General features: G+C 47.3%; 5 protein-coding genes across 5 annotated transcripts; all 5 read right to left on the reverse strand.

Annotated features, from left to right (window-relative positions):
* Positions 1-554: 554 nt before the first annotated feature.
* Positions 555-2,448, reverse strand: PENARI_c007G02933 (putative MFS peptide transporter; the record flags this gene model as incomplete). Its single annotated transcript, XM_022630817.1, has 3 exons — positions 555-1,240; positions 1,340-2,122; positions 2,172-2,448. The coding sequence occupies 3 exons, from the start codon at positions 2,446-2,448 to the stop codon at positions 555-557; spliced, it is 1,746 nt and encodes a 581-aa protein (XP_022489320.1).
* Positions 2,449-5,531: 3,083 nt separating this feature from the next.
* On the reverse strand, positions 5,532-5,769 carry PENARI_c007G08334 (uncharacterized protein; the record flags this gene model as incomplete). Its single annotated transcript, XM_022631063.1, has 2 exons — positions 5,532-5,668; positions 5,721-5,769. 2 exons carry the CDS (start codon positions 5,767-5,769, stop codon positions 5,532-5,534), a joined length of 186 nt encoding a protein of 61 aa, XP_022488992.1.
* A 248-nt stretch (positions 5,770-6,017) lies between these two features.
* PENARI_c007G08381 (sugar porter family MFS transporter) lies at positions 6,018-7,600 on the reverse strand (the record flags this gene model as incomplete). The annotated part of the gene is made up of 2 exons (XM_022631064.1): positions 6,018-7,079; positions 7,127-7,600. The coding sequence occupies 2 exons, from the start codon at positions 7,598-7,600 to the stop codon at positions 6,018-6,020; spliced, it is 1,536 nt and encodes a 511-aa protein (XP_022489305.1).
* A 1,082-nt stretch (positions 7,601-8,682) lies between these two features.
* On the reverse strand, positions 8,683-9,558 carry PENARI_c007G04332 (uncharacterized protein; the record flags this gene model as incomplete). The annotated part of the gene is made up of 1 exon (XM_022630884.1): positions 8,683-9,558. The coding sequence occupies one exon, from the start codon at positions 9,556-9,558 to the stop codon at positions 8,683-8,685; it is 876 nt and encodes a 291-aa protein (XP_022489104.1).
* A 932-nt stretch (positions 9,559-10,490) lies between these two features.
* On the reverse strand, positions 10,491-13,782 carry PENARI_c007G09619 (fungal specific transcription factor domain-containing protein; the record flags this gene model as incomplete). The annotated part of the gene is made up of 9 exons (XM_022631125.1): positions 10,491-10,588; positions 10,677-10,825; positions 11,245-11,571; positions 11,929-12,084; positions 12,146-12,338; positions 12,386-12,553; positions 12,612-12,820; positions 12,878-13,604; positions 13,656-13,782. 9 exons carry the CDS (start codon positions 13,780-13,782, stop codon positions 10,491-10,493), a joined length of 2,154 nt encoding a protein of 717 aa, XP_022489174.1.
* Between the last annotated feature and the right edge of the window lie 1,904 nt (positions 13,783-15,686).

The following is a 15,686-nucleotide window of genomic DNA, read 5'->3' on the forward strand; positions in this document are numbered from 1 at the left end:
GCTCGGTACGGCGGTAGCGGTTGGGGGTCGATTGTCTTTGGTTTGGGTCGGACCCAAATTGGGCTTTGGAGAAGTCTAGCCGTAAGCGACGCTTCACTATCTTCCCGTTTATAACTACTTAACCCTAGAGCCGTTCGCGTCATTTCCTAGTGATATGAATAACGGCAGTTTTTTCGGCTACGGAAAACAGGACCCGGTACGTCGAGCCTATACTTCAATGCGGGGGATGTCTTTAGATTGAATCTTCGCTAAGTTTCTCTTCGGCTGAGCGACCTACTCGCCAGCGGAAGTATTTATCGATAAAGGCGGATGCACCGCCGTGAAAGATGACGGGTTGGTCAACTCATGTGCGAGAATTATAGAACTAACGCACCTACACAGCCCTCCTCTCTAGACTTTGCGAAATGTAAAAGGCTAATCACCGGTGAATTGCTCAAACCAGTTTGCATTACATTCTCCCGGTAACTTCTATCCTTGACATGGTATGGTACGAATGTTGTTAAATTTTTGTCGTAAATTACCTGCGTACTGGCTACCAGAACGATGCGATTAAATCAAACCTTCTCCTCTCTCTGGACCACAGCAGTAGGCTCTTCTTCTTCTGTCCACGATTCATTATTGAGGTGTCTGAACCTGAACCAGAAAACAATCGTCTGCAAAGCAAGCGCCACAGCCGGTGCACCCCAGATCCAGACCAGCCACGGGTCAGCAGTCGCCGGAAGCAAAATCTCACCAATTGCACTGGACAAAGCATTCATAAAGAGGAAGAACGCCACCACCAAACCCTTCATTCCATGCGGGGCACGTGCATAAGCAAGCTCATAGGCAGTAACGTTGCAGAAACATTCACTCAAAGCACTCAGAATAGTATTCGCAAGCTGCCACCAGATGCTGATAGGGGCTACTTCATCACAAGTTGAGGCTTGGCTACCGCAAGGAGAGAGCGCGTAAACACGCCACTGGACTAGAGCACCAGCGAGACCGGCGAGGGTCGCTAGGCAAAAGCCAAATGTGATGCGGCTGATTGGGCCGAAGTTGATCTTGTAGCGACGGAGAGTAGGGTAGATTATGAAGGTAAGAATTGGAATGACGAAAATGATTGTCAAGGCGTTGAAATTGCTGAGAACATCGTTCGGTGCGCCATTGGTAACCATTGAAGCGCCTTGATTTGTCGATACAGATCCGATGCCGCCGTCGTTGAGGTTCCAGATCGGGTAGAACCAGAATATATCGCAGGCAGCTAAAATGCATTAGAACATTGCATAGAAGATAAAACATTCCAAAAAAAAAAGGTAAAGCAGGGGAAATGAGGATGTTATCATGAGTGAATTTGACGTACCGACTGTTCTGGAAACATCCTTAACGGCTTTATCCGTCCAGCTTACGGTGATACCCTTCTTCTGGAGGCTGCTCGATGTTGCCCTATCCCAGAAGTCCTTACGCCAGAACTGGAAATTGCTCTGACGAAGAGCAGTCCCGATAATTTTGAAAGCCTGCGACACCTCCGAGCTCCCAGCCGGTGGCCGCTTGTATGTCCTCTTATACATAACCAGAAGAAGAATAGGCAGTAAGAGATAGATAAGGCCTGCCAGCAAAAATGAGAGCCAGAATCCAACATATTTCTCGGAGTATGTAGTCGCAAGCATAAAGAAAGCACCGACATTCACAAAGCCATAGAAGAGAAGCATGATTCTGTTTGTCGTAGCTTCGGGGTCCACGATGACCTTTTCTCCCGATTTCAGTGTTTTAGTATAGGCCTTCTTGTGAGGAATTTGATCGAGGATGAGAGGCGAAACGTTAGGCTTGAATATGCCTGCGCCAAAGGCCAGAAGCAGCAGGCCGATGATGAATGGTGGAGCCGCGTGAGCTGTGCCCCTCTGAAGAACAGAGGGGATGGCGCCGAAGACTTGGATAATATGGGCAACACCGCAGATCAAGACGCCTACACAGATTGCCTTATATCGACCAACATGGACATCAGCCCACCAGCCACCAAAAATCGGGATCACGTATGAAAGAAAGAGAAACAACAGTGTCAGTCCGGATGATGCTTGGAGTCCCATCCCTAAGGCGCCAGCCGTTTTCTGAGTGTCTCGCGGGGGGGCACCTGCTCCGTTGCCACCTTGAGTCGCATTAGTAAAATTTTAAAACACGCCGTTTGAGATACATACCTTCAGGGAGTGGGAATTGGATGAAGTTGCTGAATACGGTTTTTGCACCGTAGTAGGATGCGCGCTCAGCAAACTCTACTAGACATAATGCGAACGAAACCAAAGGCAAGGAGCCCGCAACCTTGCGAAGCGTATTGCTTTCCTCTGCAGTTGGAAGCGGATATTCATCGTCTGAAGCCACTTCTCGCTCCAGCTTTTGGAATTGTTTAGAGTCGTCCACCACGCTAGGAGACAACTTTGCCATCACCTCGGAGCCATTCTCATTGCCAAGACTCATTGCAGCTGGATTTCAAAGTTAGAGAACTCCGGAAGAGAAAGTGAAGACATAGAACCGGGACCCAATACACACGTATATTGACCGCAATTGGCGCGTTTTCTCGGAGTTACACGTATGCGACAGGGTCAATTGTCGCCTTTTGAAGAACAACGGGACCGAGAATAGAATTTCCGACTTTTTCTCAACCACCACGCAAGGGCAGACGCTCGACATTTAACGAAGATGCGTGTCTCGCGCATGGCATATAGGTGACAGTATCCACTGTTGGCGCCATTTAACGGCGTTCTGACTCGTCACAATGGCCCCACATAGAATCGACTCTCAACATCCAAATGCAGCTTCGACATGATAGTGCAATATTCGCAATCGGTCTTGCCTCGATTGCAGTTAGGACAAGTTTCATGCCGGAGATACTTGGGTCCCCAGTTCTAGAACTTGTGTTTGGTGACTTGCTCTTTGTCGGTAATACAGTTCTTACCGGCGTTACCTCATAGAGTTGAGTTCGGCCCCATCAAGTATGCATAGTTCGACCAAATTCAACCTTGGTACTTGATTTCCGCTGCCATTTCTTGGCGTTCCCTTTCCTTTTTAATGCTCGGACATTGCCGCCTTTTGCTCGAGTTTATCTGAGCACGCCCCTGAGCACCCTGATACACTCACTGGTTATCATGTCAGCGCCCTGATTCGCTCACTGAGCCTGAGCTAAGCCTAGGGGTGGGTGGGCGCCTATCCCACGGGGTGACTGCACGTTAGGGCTTTTCCTTCACTATGAGAGGAAAAATGTGGGCCTCCGACGGCAGGTTCTTTACCTACCCTAACTGCAGCAGTGTAATCAGCTCCGATTGGTCTCAAATTTTGGCGATTTATAAGAGAATATCTGGATTATCTCCTATTTGCTTCGGAGCATACACGGTCTTGTGGTTATTGAGAAATTGGCGAAAAAGAATTTAGAGATGTTTTGACGGAGTATAGGAAAATAGGCTATTACGCGAGGCGGCCGGCACCTAAGGCGTCACTTTAGCACTTGACACGAATCGAACACCTCAGTTATCCTTGCCTATAATGATTTGGGGGGGTAGTAATTAAATAAGGGGGTTTTCATAATGCCCACCTCGCATCTCACTTTTCTTTTAGATTATTTAACCTCAACTCAGTCGGAGAAATTTCTCAATTTTTACTTAATTCACGTATTATGTTGAAACCGTATACGACGAATGATACTAGGAAGCTGTTGTCAAGGCCAACGAGGTTGTTTAGGTCTGATCTCTCCTCAATGAGAGAGATCTTATTTAATGAGGAGCATTTCTCTTGACCTATACTCTATATGGTAGGTTCAATGCTGATCACGAGATTCTAGCTTGGCGGAGAAGCCATGAATCTCAACATATTATATATAACGTATTTCATTACCGAGTGGCTACCCTCCCTCCATGTAAATAATTAAAATCCAATTGTTTTAACCAACACGCTATTAAATTCTGTTGAAATTGCACGATGAATCTACGGGGAAGCATATATGTCAAAGCCAGCGAGGTTGTTTAAGCCTGATCTCTCTCTATAACAGAGATCCTATATAAATGGGGAGCATTTCTCCTGAGCTATACTCTCAATGGTAGTAGGTCTAATGCTGATCACTATATTCATGCCTTGAGGGGTCAGGCATTACACGCCTGGTGCACCATGAATCTCAACAAATTCAATAAGCTAAAAACGAGGTCTATCCAGACATGCATTGCTTTTATGACCTTTACTTCCATATGCTCCACACTTCGGTAAGGCCCTTGCCTAGCACATCAACTGCGGCAGATATGGTTTGGAGTATTTGCCTTTTCAGAGATACACCTTCAAATCCCAAAAATTGTTCCTGTCAAGGAAAAAAAAAGGAAAAAAAGAAAAACTAATCTGTGTGCTATTCTAGTTTGCCTCATGGTTGCTTTTATTTTCACCGTGGTCCAATTTCGTCCGGCATTTGCATCTCTATGTACTCGATGTTAAGATAATAATAGTATTCATTAGATGAACTAACATACAGTTATTTGGTGCGTCCTATGAGCTGTAAGTTTTTCAAGCTGTGCGAGTTCTGATTGGATATACCGCAGCAAGCCAAACCTAGAGGTCGCTCACGAGATAGAACTGCTGAAAGAAGCTCACAATCGTCTCGAGGCTACCACAAATATAACCTTTTTGCTAAAAGCTATCACTGCAGTGAACGATATTGTCAGTTCGAGCGAGAATTAACACAGGGAATTTGCTGTGCCAAAGTCGGGGGATGACGACCAGGTTACTTTCAAATGACTTCCTGGCAGGACTGCCAACACACTTAATAGGAAGATCGCCTCCCGTATTAACAACGATGTTCAAACTTCCACTAGAAGCAGAGCTGCAGCTACAATCAGCTACCCCGCCCAGCCTAAGCTACCGTCGAACGCATAGGCAGTCAGTCCCTCAACTTGCATCCACCCAAATTTCCCCCCCCCTCCCCCCTCCCCCCTTTCCCCCCCAAAAAAAACCCCGGGCAAGACTTGAACACTGGTGGGCACCAGACTGCTGCTAGTCGAGGCCCAGAGCACGCGATCAAGGTCGAAACTCGAGCCAGCTCCTCACCAACTAGTCGACCTTCACACGCACCAGCTGATCCATTATACAAAGGTCGAATGCGGACGCTGGAAAACCGCTTTATTCAATATTCCGAGTGGTTCCAGCCGAAAAACGCAAAAATACCTGGCTCTGGAGCAGTTGCGCATTGATATCAAGGAAGACTGGGCGCGACGCAAATCACCCGGCACTTCGCTGCAAGACCGTCAAGAATTCTTCTCTTCTCTGGTCTTGCCTTCGAAATTTAGCTATATTAGCTCTAGCCACGGGTGCCCTGCGAGAACATCTACTCCGTCCCAGGTGTTGGATATGCTCCCTTTACTAACTTAGGACTTGATGCCTGGCAAGTGGGAAGGGCTCGCGATGAGTAAGCACCCACTTGTGTTCACTACTCGATTGAGTGGAAAATGCCGTTAAACAAGTGGGTTGTGTCAGAAGTTACAAAGCAAAACCTGTGTTGGCACCCGGTGCTTGCCGAGGGCAGTTCCTCAAAAGAAAACTTTGTAGATACGTGCCTCTGTGATGTTTTCTGCAGCCCACTTGTGTTCATTCAGATCGAAAGATCTTGCTGCCATCACCTCAGTACGAGGAGTGAGGGCGTGGTGGTTTACCGCATGGTGCTGACCTGGCTTTTGTAAATTGCATACACAGGAAGTTTGATTGGATTCAATACTTACCAATTCGGCCAAGACCGGCGACACCAACTCGCACCTTTGGGGCAGACATTTGGGAGGGAATGGGAATATGGAGATGGGAATATTGAAGGGTTACTTTCAATTCAAGCTGCTTCTTCATAGACACAGGCGCGGGTTATATAACTTAGGTCGAGCCCAGGGGTCCCGCCGCGGATCCCGGGGCCCCAGGGTTCTCTCCAGCTTAGTTATTCCCCCGCAAAATTCCAGAACCAACGAACGTTTAGCCAAAGAGAACAAGAAGTTCACCAGGCTCGTCGTACATATTAAGGATATCTCAAATCAGGCCACATTTTCGTAGTGCTGAGAGTCGCTGTTGCCCTTCTTCTCAGTGCGCGCCAAATCAGATATAACCTCAGTCCGGGCAATCATGGTCGCCTCCGTCCAGCTAATCGCATTCCCAGAATCATGCTTAATCTCAAAGAGCCGATCAATTTGCTCAAGTGAAAGGTTCGCAGTCTCAACGTAGAAATACCAAATGATTGGCAAGAAACAGAAGTTGAAAATCGCAAAAAGCATGTAATACTTCCACTGGATGTTCGCGATGGCAGTAGGAGTAGCAACAACGATAACGTATACGAACAACCAATTCGTAGTGGTGGCAAAGGAAGTTCCAACATTTCGCATTTGCTGAGAGTTGATTTCCGCCGGATAGATGTAAGGGATTGATAGAAGCGACACACCGTAGAAGACATAGTAGACAAAGATAAACACAACCGCTAGGATGGACATGCCCCTGTTGCTAGGCCCGCCGTACCGCAATCCAACAGCAACAAGCGCAAAGCAGAGACTGCTGCCCGCGGCTCCAAAAAGCATCAGTCTCTTTCGGCCGATTCGGTCGATAAGCAAGGCCGCAATAACGCCCCAGAACATTAGTGACATCGAGTCGACGGCTGACAGGATCAAAGCCATTCTGTTATCCAAACCCACTGACCGGGTTAAAACCACAGGCAGATAGTATGCAATGACATTGGTTCCGCCGACCTGTTGGAAGAAGGCAGTCCCAGCTCCTAAAAGAATTCTGCGCAATGTCTGCTGCTTGCTGTTCCTCGTGAAGATCTCCTGCAAAGGCTTCGTTTGCTGAACTTCGAGCTCATGGTTCACAGCAATCTCTAAAGTTTGTATTCCATCCACCACTTCCGAGTCTTCGGTGGATTTTGCGAGGAGCCGGGCTAGGATTTCGCGGGCTTCATTGGCGCGGTGTTTCATGACAAGCCAACGCGGTGATTCCGGTGCGATAAGAACAAAGAGTATGGTAACGATCGCGAAAAAGCACTGGAAGCCGAGAGGGAACCGCCAGCTCACTGGGGAGTGGGGGATAAAGGTGAAGCCGTAGTTCATCCACTGCCCTAAATTAGTGTCGTTCCCAAATACCGGTGAATACAACTCACGTTCGTGATGACGATGCCGAAAATGTTTGTCACCAGCTGAGCAACGATCAACTTGCCCCGATCCTCCGCGCGTGCGGTCTCTGACTGCCAGATAGGAATCGCGATAGTATTCATTCCATTTCCAATGCCAGCAACAACACGGCCGACTATCATCTGCGCGAGGGAATATGATGCTGTTTGTAGGATAGCACCAACAATGAGGATATGACAACCGATCAGGATTGACAGTCTGCGACCAAGCTTGTCTCCAGCAAACATAGACACCAGAGTTCCTATAATACAGCCGATATCATAGGTCGCAACAATCTGACCTTGGATGGTCACAGATGGCTTTCCAAAGGTTTCTAGGAAGGGCTGATTGTCTAGAAGTCCCCCGAAAACGCCTTGGTCGTAGCCGAAGAGAAGAAAGCCGGCACCGCATGCTGCAGTAATTCTGTATTGAAGCCATTTCCCTTGTGCATTTTGAAAAAACATGTTGATTTAGTAGTGCCTTGGTAGTGCATCTACTACTGTCAAATTTGTGAGACAATATTAACTTGGACCACTCGTACAAGATATCGATATTTATATTGGATGAAATAGAGTTCCTCTGATAGGTGAAACCCCCATTCTACCCCGTACATGATCTCAAAGACATGAATATCTGGGATCTGGAGAAACGTGGGATATCGGTTTTCGTTTCCCGCAAGCTTTGGCTAGTCCCAATCGAAATAGACCCACCCCGGTAATACCAGCGATTGGTTCATCCATGAAACGTAAAATCACAATTGAACGGCGTCACTTTCGTCAACAAGGCTGTCCACTGGTACATTGCGCTATTTGACGTCATTCCTCTGGATACGTAGGCGGACCCTCTCCGCTCCGGTCCCCTTAAATTCAAAATGCATGCATTGATAATGGCTCTTTTCATTACAACAATAAATGACAGCGGATAGTTATAGTTCGGATTAAACATTTCCCCTACCCCGCACTTAAGACTTCCATATATCGGTACCAGGGGTTTTGGTATTGCAATAGCCTCATGACAGTCTAGTAGGAGAATGGGAGATATGCGAAAGCCAAGTGTTCCAGTCAAGAGGAGACATCATGCCTGAATGGCATGCGTAGCGTGTCAGAAGAGTGAAGTCAAGATTGTCTCGCCCAGTGGGGAATGAAACGAGGCTACATAGAACTTAAAATACATCGTGGTCAGGCTTTCTCTAAATACCCAGGTTCTCCCTCTCGGGCTTTACACGATCTTCATGTAGCACTTATCTAACTTCCCTCCCCTGTATGTCGATTGATAAATACGAACTAGTCTCATCCGAAACCGGTACGAACGCCAATTGCCGTGAGCCAGAAAGATATAGAGCCGTAATTATATTGCAAAAGAATTTAATTACGAAAGGGTGAATCCATCGTTGTTGTTGAAAGTCTTTGTGCTTTGCGCTTTGCGTTGTATAGAGAGATCTTCCACTAAGCGACGTGCTACCTGTTAGACGAAACCCTTCTAAGTGGTCGTATGTATTTGCGTTGTGCACTTCGAAGCGGGATCTGGCTTTATTTGACATTATTTGTCACTCCGTCAGATTAGATGGCGCACGTCTTTGGCCGTTTTGGAGATCGTACCAATTATCGTGGATACTCCTGATAAGCTCAATATGACCAGCCTCCACAATTGTAGTTAATTTTCCAAGTACAGCAAATTCGAGTTTGAGTTTAATGCTGTAAATGGTGTCCTTCAACAAGACTTGTATATAATACAAGCCGATGAACTCGATCGCGACAACGAGGATATCCATAACGATGATAAGGATATTGATGGCCAACAGCTGGTACATGGTATTTTTTCGACGCCTATTATTCGCAGGGTGAAGCTGGAGTAGCTTGACAGTCTCCCGGATGTAGAGCATGGAGATAACGAACTCTTGCACGCAGAACCAGGTCACTTGCAGCCGCTCCACGACTTTATAACCTGCATTCCACGGACCGGTTTGCTTGAAGGCTGAGCCGAATGACATAATTGTCACTAGGATGGCAAAGAAGATACCGTTGAGGATCACTGCGCGGAGGAGAAAACGTAAGAGTCGCTGATTGAAAACGACCAAGTGGACTCGCGAGTATAGAACCACGGATTGAGCGGGAACCAGGAAGTAGAACCCTATATTAGATAGTGCGAGGGCCAAACTCAACGGCCCAATGTCGAAGAAATGTAGGAGATTACCGATGCCACTGGTTATAAGCCCAACAGTCGCGGAAAGCGCTAGAGACCAAAAGTAGAGACCTTGGTAGCGACGAAATGTCGTGAGGATGAGGACCGTGAGTTCGACTGCATTGTACAACACGATGGCGACCAGGACGCCCATGATCACCTTGATAACGGTGCTGTCCCCTTGGTAGCCCCCAACAAGCCCTTCTGGTTCCTGACTCAAGGAGGAAGGTTCGTGGGCCATTGCAGAATACTTTCTTTCCTGACGCCAGTGAGAAATATTAGCAACAGAGAATTATGGCTAGAGTCGTCTGACGCTGCAGACCAACGCCTTTGGAGACTCCTACGCAGTGGAGAGACCATCATCTGTGCCTAGAAACTGAATCGGCGATGGCCAAGCTGTATTTTTAGAGAGAACCTCGAGTGAAGAAAGGTATATAGTAGAAGTGAATACGGGGTACGGGGGAAAGGATTCGGGGGTTTTATTAGTTGCCAGAGCTCCAGTAGCTTTTTCACCAAACGTTGCACTTCACGCTAACACGTAATCGCAAAGTCTGGGTGCAATAACGATCTTTTCTGGGAGTTCCGTAGTTCAAATGATCCGTCTAGCCACGAAGCCACACCACAATTGTGGGCTCCTGTCCATTCATGCTTTCCATTCTGTAGTAATCTGGAATACCTCTGTGGGGCGGGTTTTGAATCCCAGCGCCTGCGAGGGCCCCGAGATCGTGGCCAATCAAGCAGACCCCCAAAAACATTAAACTAACGCGGCCCTCCAATCAGCGCAACCCTGAAGACGGGCGTGGATGAAGAGGTGTTCCGGGGGCGGCAAAATGACGTAACAGTGGGGAACCCAAATACTTTTTCCGACCCCTGTAACCAGCTCTTGTCCGTAATAATGGTAATTTTGTCATTCGCCAAATGGATTCATATTTGCAGTGATCAGTTTAAGCAATTGAGTAATATGCTTGCTTTGGAATCACTAATGCGCTTCGAATCGTGCGAGTTACCTTCGGGGTCTCAAGGCCTCGTGAGCGCTGAAGCAAATTGTGTAAAAGAATAGTTAATGTTTTTGCCGAATAATAAGGGCATGGCATTCCATTTGACCGAAACTGCGGTCGATTTTGTTGATCATCATCGCATTCTCCAACTTCCATTCCCGATCCCGATTCATGCTCAGATGAAGCCTGACGACCACCCGCCGTTGAAGGTCGCGCTTGGCTGGTCTGGCGTATCTTCTCCTGTATCACGGCTTACTTCTTCCTGTCGCTGTTCTACGCGTTTATCTCGTTGGCGTTCCAGATCCACCTCACCAACCCGCCTGCGCCAGATACGCTGCCAGCCAACAATCTCAATGCCTACGGCGGCGGCTCTCCGGGGTCTTCTGGATGCTTAACTGAGTCTGCATGCATCGCTCCGGTTCCCATGCAAGAATCTGGCGATGATTCCAGAATTCCCGTGGAGCTCGCTTTTCTTGATCTTCGGGGTTATCACCGACGTCACCACTGTTTCTATGCCATCGATGTCGCCAACGATTTTTATAGATGTGGGTATACGCGGCAGTTGCGCCGAAGTAAGTTATATTGCCGCTGTGTTGATTGTGAAGCCGATTCTAATAAAATATTGCAGTCGTCCAGGCATTGCGTACATTTTGTTCGTAACCCATTACCGCATTAGATTGGACTTTGGTGTCTTTTTTGCCTGGATTGCTGTCTCTCTCGCCTTGTATCCATTTACCACGTTTTATCTTTCGTTGGAACATGCAACGAGGGCTGTAGGTGGATTATTACGAAGAATTGGGCAGGATGGAAAGAGATATGATACCAGATGCGAAAGTTGAGAATTGGTTGTGCATAACAAAACCGGTATATAGCATACTCCGTACACGACTTATCATATTCCAAGGGCCCCAAATCATACATTGGCTTACCCACTGCTGTGACCATCCAAACCACCAGTATCATGGGCCATATCAAAGTTATCCTGACGATAGCTTCCAGAAAGAGCTTCCACCTCTGTCCTAAGCATACAATCCAAATCAAGATTTACCTGCAAAGCCAGATCATGGGAAACAGGCACCATCCGATAAAGTCCGCTAGAAGTCTTCGAACGTTTCCGCGGGGTATACAATACCCCGTCAGCCGGATGTGTCAGGTTATTGGACCGCGTCCGTAGATCCCATTGACGCTGTAAATCGAGTAGAAGGTCTTTTGCCCTCTGGGCGCTTTTCCAAGAAAGAGTGAATTCATCCATGGCTCTGAAACATGTCGTTAGATACAGTGAGATATTGCCTCGAGAGTAGGAGGGGTAATTTGACACAGCGGCGAAAAGGAGGAAAAGAATGGCGGAGGATGTGATGGACACTGCTTGTACGTTGATTCGGCGTAGCGTGTAGCGTGAATCATACATGTTGAGAATTTTAGAGATTGCGATCGCGGATTGGATGCACATTTCGCGCGCGTGTGAGTATCCGGGTCCTCTTGGTGGTTGCGGTTGTAGGTGGCTTTTTGATATCCATGGTCTGTGGGCGTAGATTATGTTCTGGTGGTATTGCATGCATTGGTGCTATTAGATTGCGGGAAAGAGAAATGTAGCAAGAAAACAAGGTACGCACTGGAGAAGCAGCACATGCGGAAGGTATGGCGAGGTGAAGTCGTCAAGATTAATCTGTAAAATGAGCGGAAGGGTAGCTTTCCACTTGTGGAGCTCGGCGACAATTTTGGCATTGAGCTCTTGAAGAATCTCTTTTGAGATACTGGATGTACCGTATCTGTTTGAAATGTCAATCTGGGTCGGTCGTGATATTGAAAGAGGTTTGTTACAGGATATACCCGCATGAAGCCATCAGCTCACAGAGGGAAACTAGTTGTTGGCTGATTGCGTCTTCGTTGTCCAGCAAGCCAGAGTCGTGGCTGACAGAAGACGATGGCTCGTAGGGTGTCCATCGGCACTGCCCTCTGGGACCTGTATATTGTTGGGGCTTTCCAATTGTCACATCCTCCATGCTGGTGCGAAAAGGTCTGCCTAGGTGGAATCCTAACTGGCTACACGATAGTCAACAAACGACGTACTCAAAGTGCATGTAGGTGGGAAGGGGATGACAAACTGGTCAACAACGTATGCAGTCCAGAAGACAGTCCTGCGAAGGTCTGCATCGCCCGGTGAGATGATCCCTGCGGACACGTAGCTAGACATGTCAAGGTGCAAAGCAAGATCGAATGCCAGCCTCAATGCCGATCCTTAAGCAGGAAGTAAGTTTTCTGGAATGATATCATTCAGTTTTCATGGTGGGCTTACCGCTGTATAGCCACCCTCTCGCATCTTTTCCGTTTCCAATCTCATGGCTGCTCAGGATGACCATTGCTTGAATGGTTGCGACACAAGGGGAATCTAATTCCGTTTCAAGTATTGACTTCGCACGGTCGGCAAAGAACTCTACGAGCGTCTTCGGGAAAGTGATAAAAGTGGGATGGTATCGAGATTCAAAAGCGCTACCAAGCGCACACCTTTTGGAATTGTCAGGATGGATGCTCTGAATAACATTGACAATAGAAATGACTCACATTGCATACCGCAGTGCCTCTGAATAGTAAGGAGTTTCTTCCAGGTTGCCCCACTTTTCTTTTGCTTCTTCATAGATATCTCGATCAACGACATGGAATGACGGGTCCTGCCAGCTGAAATAAAGATTGAGAAGATGATCTTCTAGAACCGTAGGAGTTCCTTCCTCCGACCCAGAATGATAGATCTGCCTTGGCCGATGGGCTTCATAACTATCTAAGAATGGCATTTCCGTCAAACCGAACGTGGATGTCGGGCCGTAAAGGCGTGTCTTTCCTCCGGGGCCAATTTTTAAGGTACCAACTCGGTCGGAGATTTCATCAACCAGGCCTTCAATATCGGATGTGGTGGTCGGTTCCTTGAAAAGGGTAGAGCCACTTTCGGTATAAACAGGTTCAACGGATCCTACCTGGCCCGTTGGTGGCATAGCAAGTTTATCATTCGGCGAGGATCCCAAGATGGGTTGTTGTTGTTGTTGTTTTTGTTGTTGCATGTCGGATGCAGAGGGTGTAATGTGCGTACCGAAGTCCAGGTCAAAAATCCAGGAGTTGAGTATACTGCCTGGACTGTCTTCTGTCAAGACTGACTGATCACCTTCGAGTGCAACGATTGAAGAGTTAATATGTCGTGGAATTGACGACATGTTTGAATCTGGTAAACAGTGACCCTGCTCAGTTACGGGCAGACTGGTAGCACGTTGTTGGTCCAAGTTCCTGTCCCCGAAGCCCTCTGAAGAGATATCAAATGAAGCTATAGTAGAAGCAGGTAAGAAATACTCACCATTCTTGACCATACTTGGAGGCTTCATGGTGGCATTATTCGGAGGTGTTATTTGCCTGCCAGCTTGCTCCGTCATTCCAAGGGTATCGAGAATTCTTTGCAGTGTAGCATCCTTATCATCAGGCATTTTCGGGGGCTGAAGGCCGTTTTCATGAATATATTGACACAGTTGATCGACTCGGCAGGTCAACAGCTCTATTGCGACGCGAAGAGGTAACCTTCATCATGGTGAAATCTCAGTCTCAAAATGGCCCCGTCATGATCGTAGGGTTAGTGTAAGTATCTCACTTTCTCTTATCATAAGATTGATAGCGACATTCTTTGTTTTTGCTTGCGCATTGAGAGCAACAGGGTACTTCGCCATCACACTGTTATCCTTTGATTTAATTTACCGAAGAGTAAAAGGCTGTGGCGGGGAATACCTTTACTTTGCTCTCTCGACACGAGGCGCACGCCATGGTGGCATGTCGTCGCTTAACAGACTGTTTCATAGAGCTCATTATTTTGTCGTAACCTGTCAAGATGGAAGCAGCGGGTGCATAACGTACGTGAGATCGAAAAATCCGGGGTATGCAGACTACCCCGCGATTGTAGAGTTCACCCATTCTGCCGGGTCCAATCGGTCATAATCCCGGCTCGGCCGCCGCAGCGTGGCAATGACTTTCGGTGAATGGATTCCCGGGAAGTTTCTCTTTACATTAAACTCTTATCGGAACACTCGTGTCCTTGTATGCCGGTGACAAATTGGGTCGCAGAAGATGTATTCTGATCGGCTTCGTGATTTGGATCATTGATGCAATCCTCCAAACAGCTTCATATTCTCTCGCACAGATGATTGTCGGTCACGTGGTCGCTGGAATCGGAATCGGAATGAATAATATCGCTATACCTGTCTGGAAAACAGAAACTACGCAGCCAAAGGATCGGCGGAAGCTCATCATTTTTAACTGGTCACAAATATATTGGCATTGTGATCACGAACGTAAGTACTAATCAGCCTTGATGACCAAACCCGATCGCTCATCAGTATGTAGTGGATGAACTACGGCTTCACCTTTGTTCCACACTCAGATGTGAGCTAGCGCTTACCCTCTGGCATCCTAGCGCTTCTTTGCCACCATCACCATTGCCTTGGTTCTTGTTACACCGGAGTCGCCTCGCTAGCTTATTATAAAGAATCGCGTTAGCGAGGCACAAAACATTATTGCTAGGCTCTTACCAAAGCCAGAAGATGATCCTTTTGTTACTAGCGAGACTCAATATCTAGTTGCTATTGTTTATCTAAGGCTGAGTGCAACAGTGGGTGGCCCTAAAAGAAAATTTCACTTGGAATAGTAAGCAGCAAACACTTCGCCGGATTCTTCTAGGAGCTAGTACTGCATTCTTCTGAGCAGTCGCATAGCTCCGATCTTGTCGCTATAGACTCTATATCCCTAATATTCTAGGGCTCAAAATTTGCAGCTCTCTTAATCGACCGTGTTAGGCGAAGGAGGCTAATGCTCATAGGCGTAGCTACGAGTAGCCTTTGTTTTAGTCTTGTTACTATAGGTTTCCAATATAGCGGGTCAGACAACAAGAATTATGTCCCTTCGTATCTTCCATTCTACGAACAGATAGTACGTAGGTTGTAGCGTAGAACCTCAAATAGCTTCATAATGTGGGTATTTGAAAAGCCAATCAGTCCATTACCATGAATCCCAGGGTGTTGCAAGGTCATCTCAGACATCCCCAGTAGCATCTCCGAGCTCTCTTTCCCTCGGGCGAGCTTTTGTTGGCACGGTCAACAAATTGAAACTTGAATGCTACTCATCGATCAGGGCGGTGTTAGGTCTCCGAACCGAGCGCCATTCAACGCGATATCTCCGCGGAACAGGGTGACAGAGTGATACCATCAATACAGGTGCTTCAACAATAAGGACCCCGCATTTCGGTGCTATCCCCTATTGGGCCCCATAGCTGGGGCAAATTCGTCACAGAAGTGGATAAGAGGCTATCTGATGCTATATGGGCCAATAGAATATGTTTAATATC

This window comes from Penicillium arizonense (genome assembly GCF_001773325.1).
Source record: "Penicillium arizonense strain CBS 141311 chromosome Unknown PENARI_contig007, whole genome shotgun sequence".
Lineage (NCBI taxonomy): Eukaryota > Fungi > Ascomycota > Eurotiomycetes > Eurotiales > Aspergillaceae > Penicillium > Penicillium arizonense.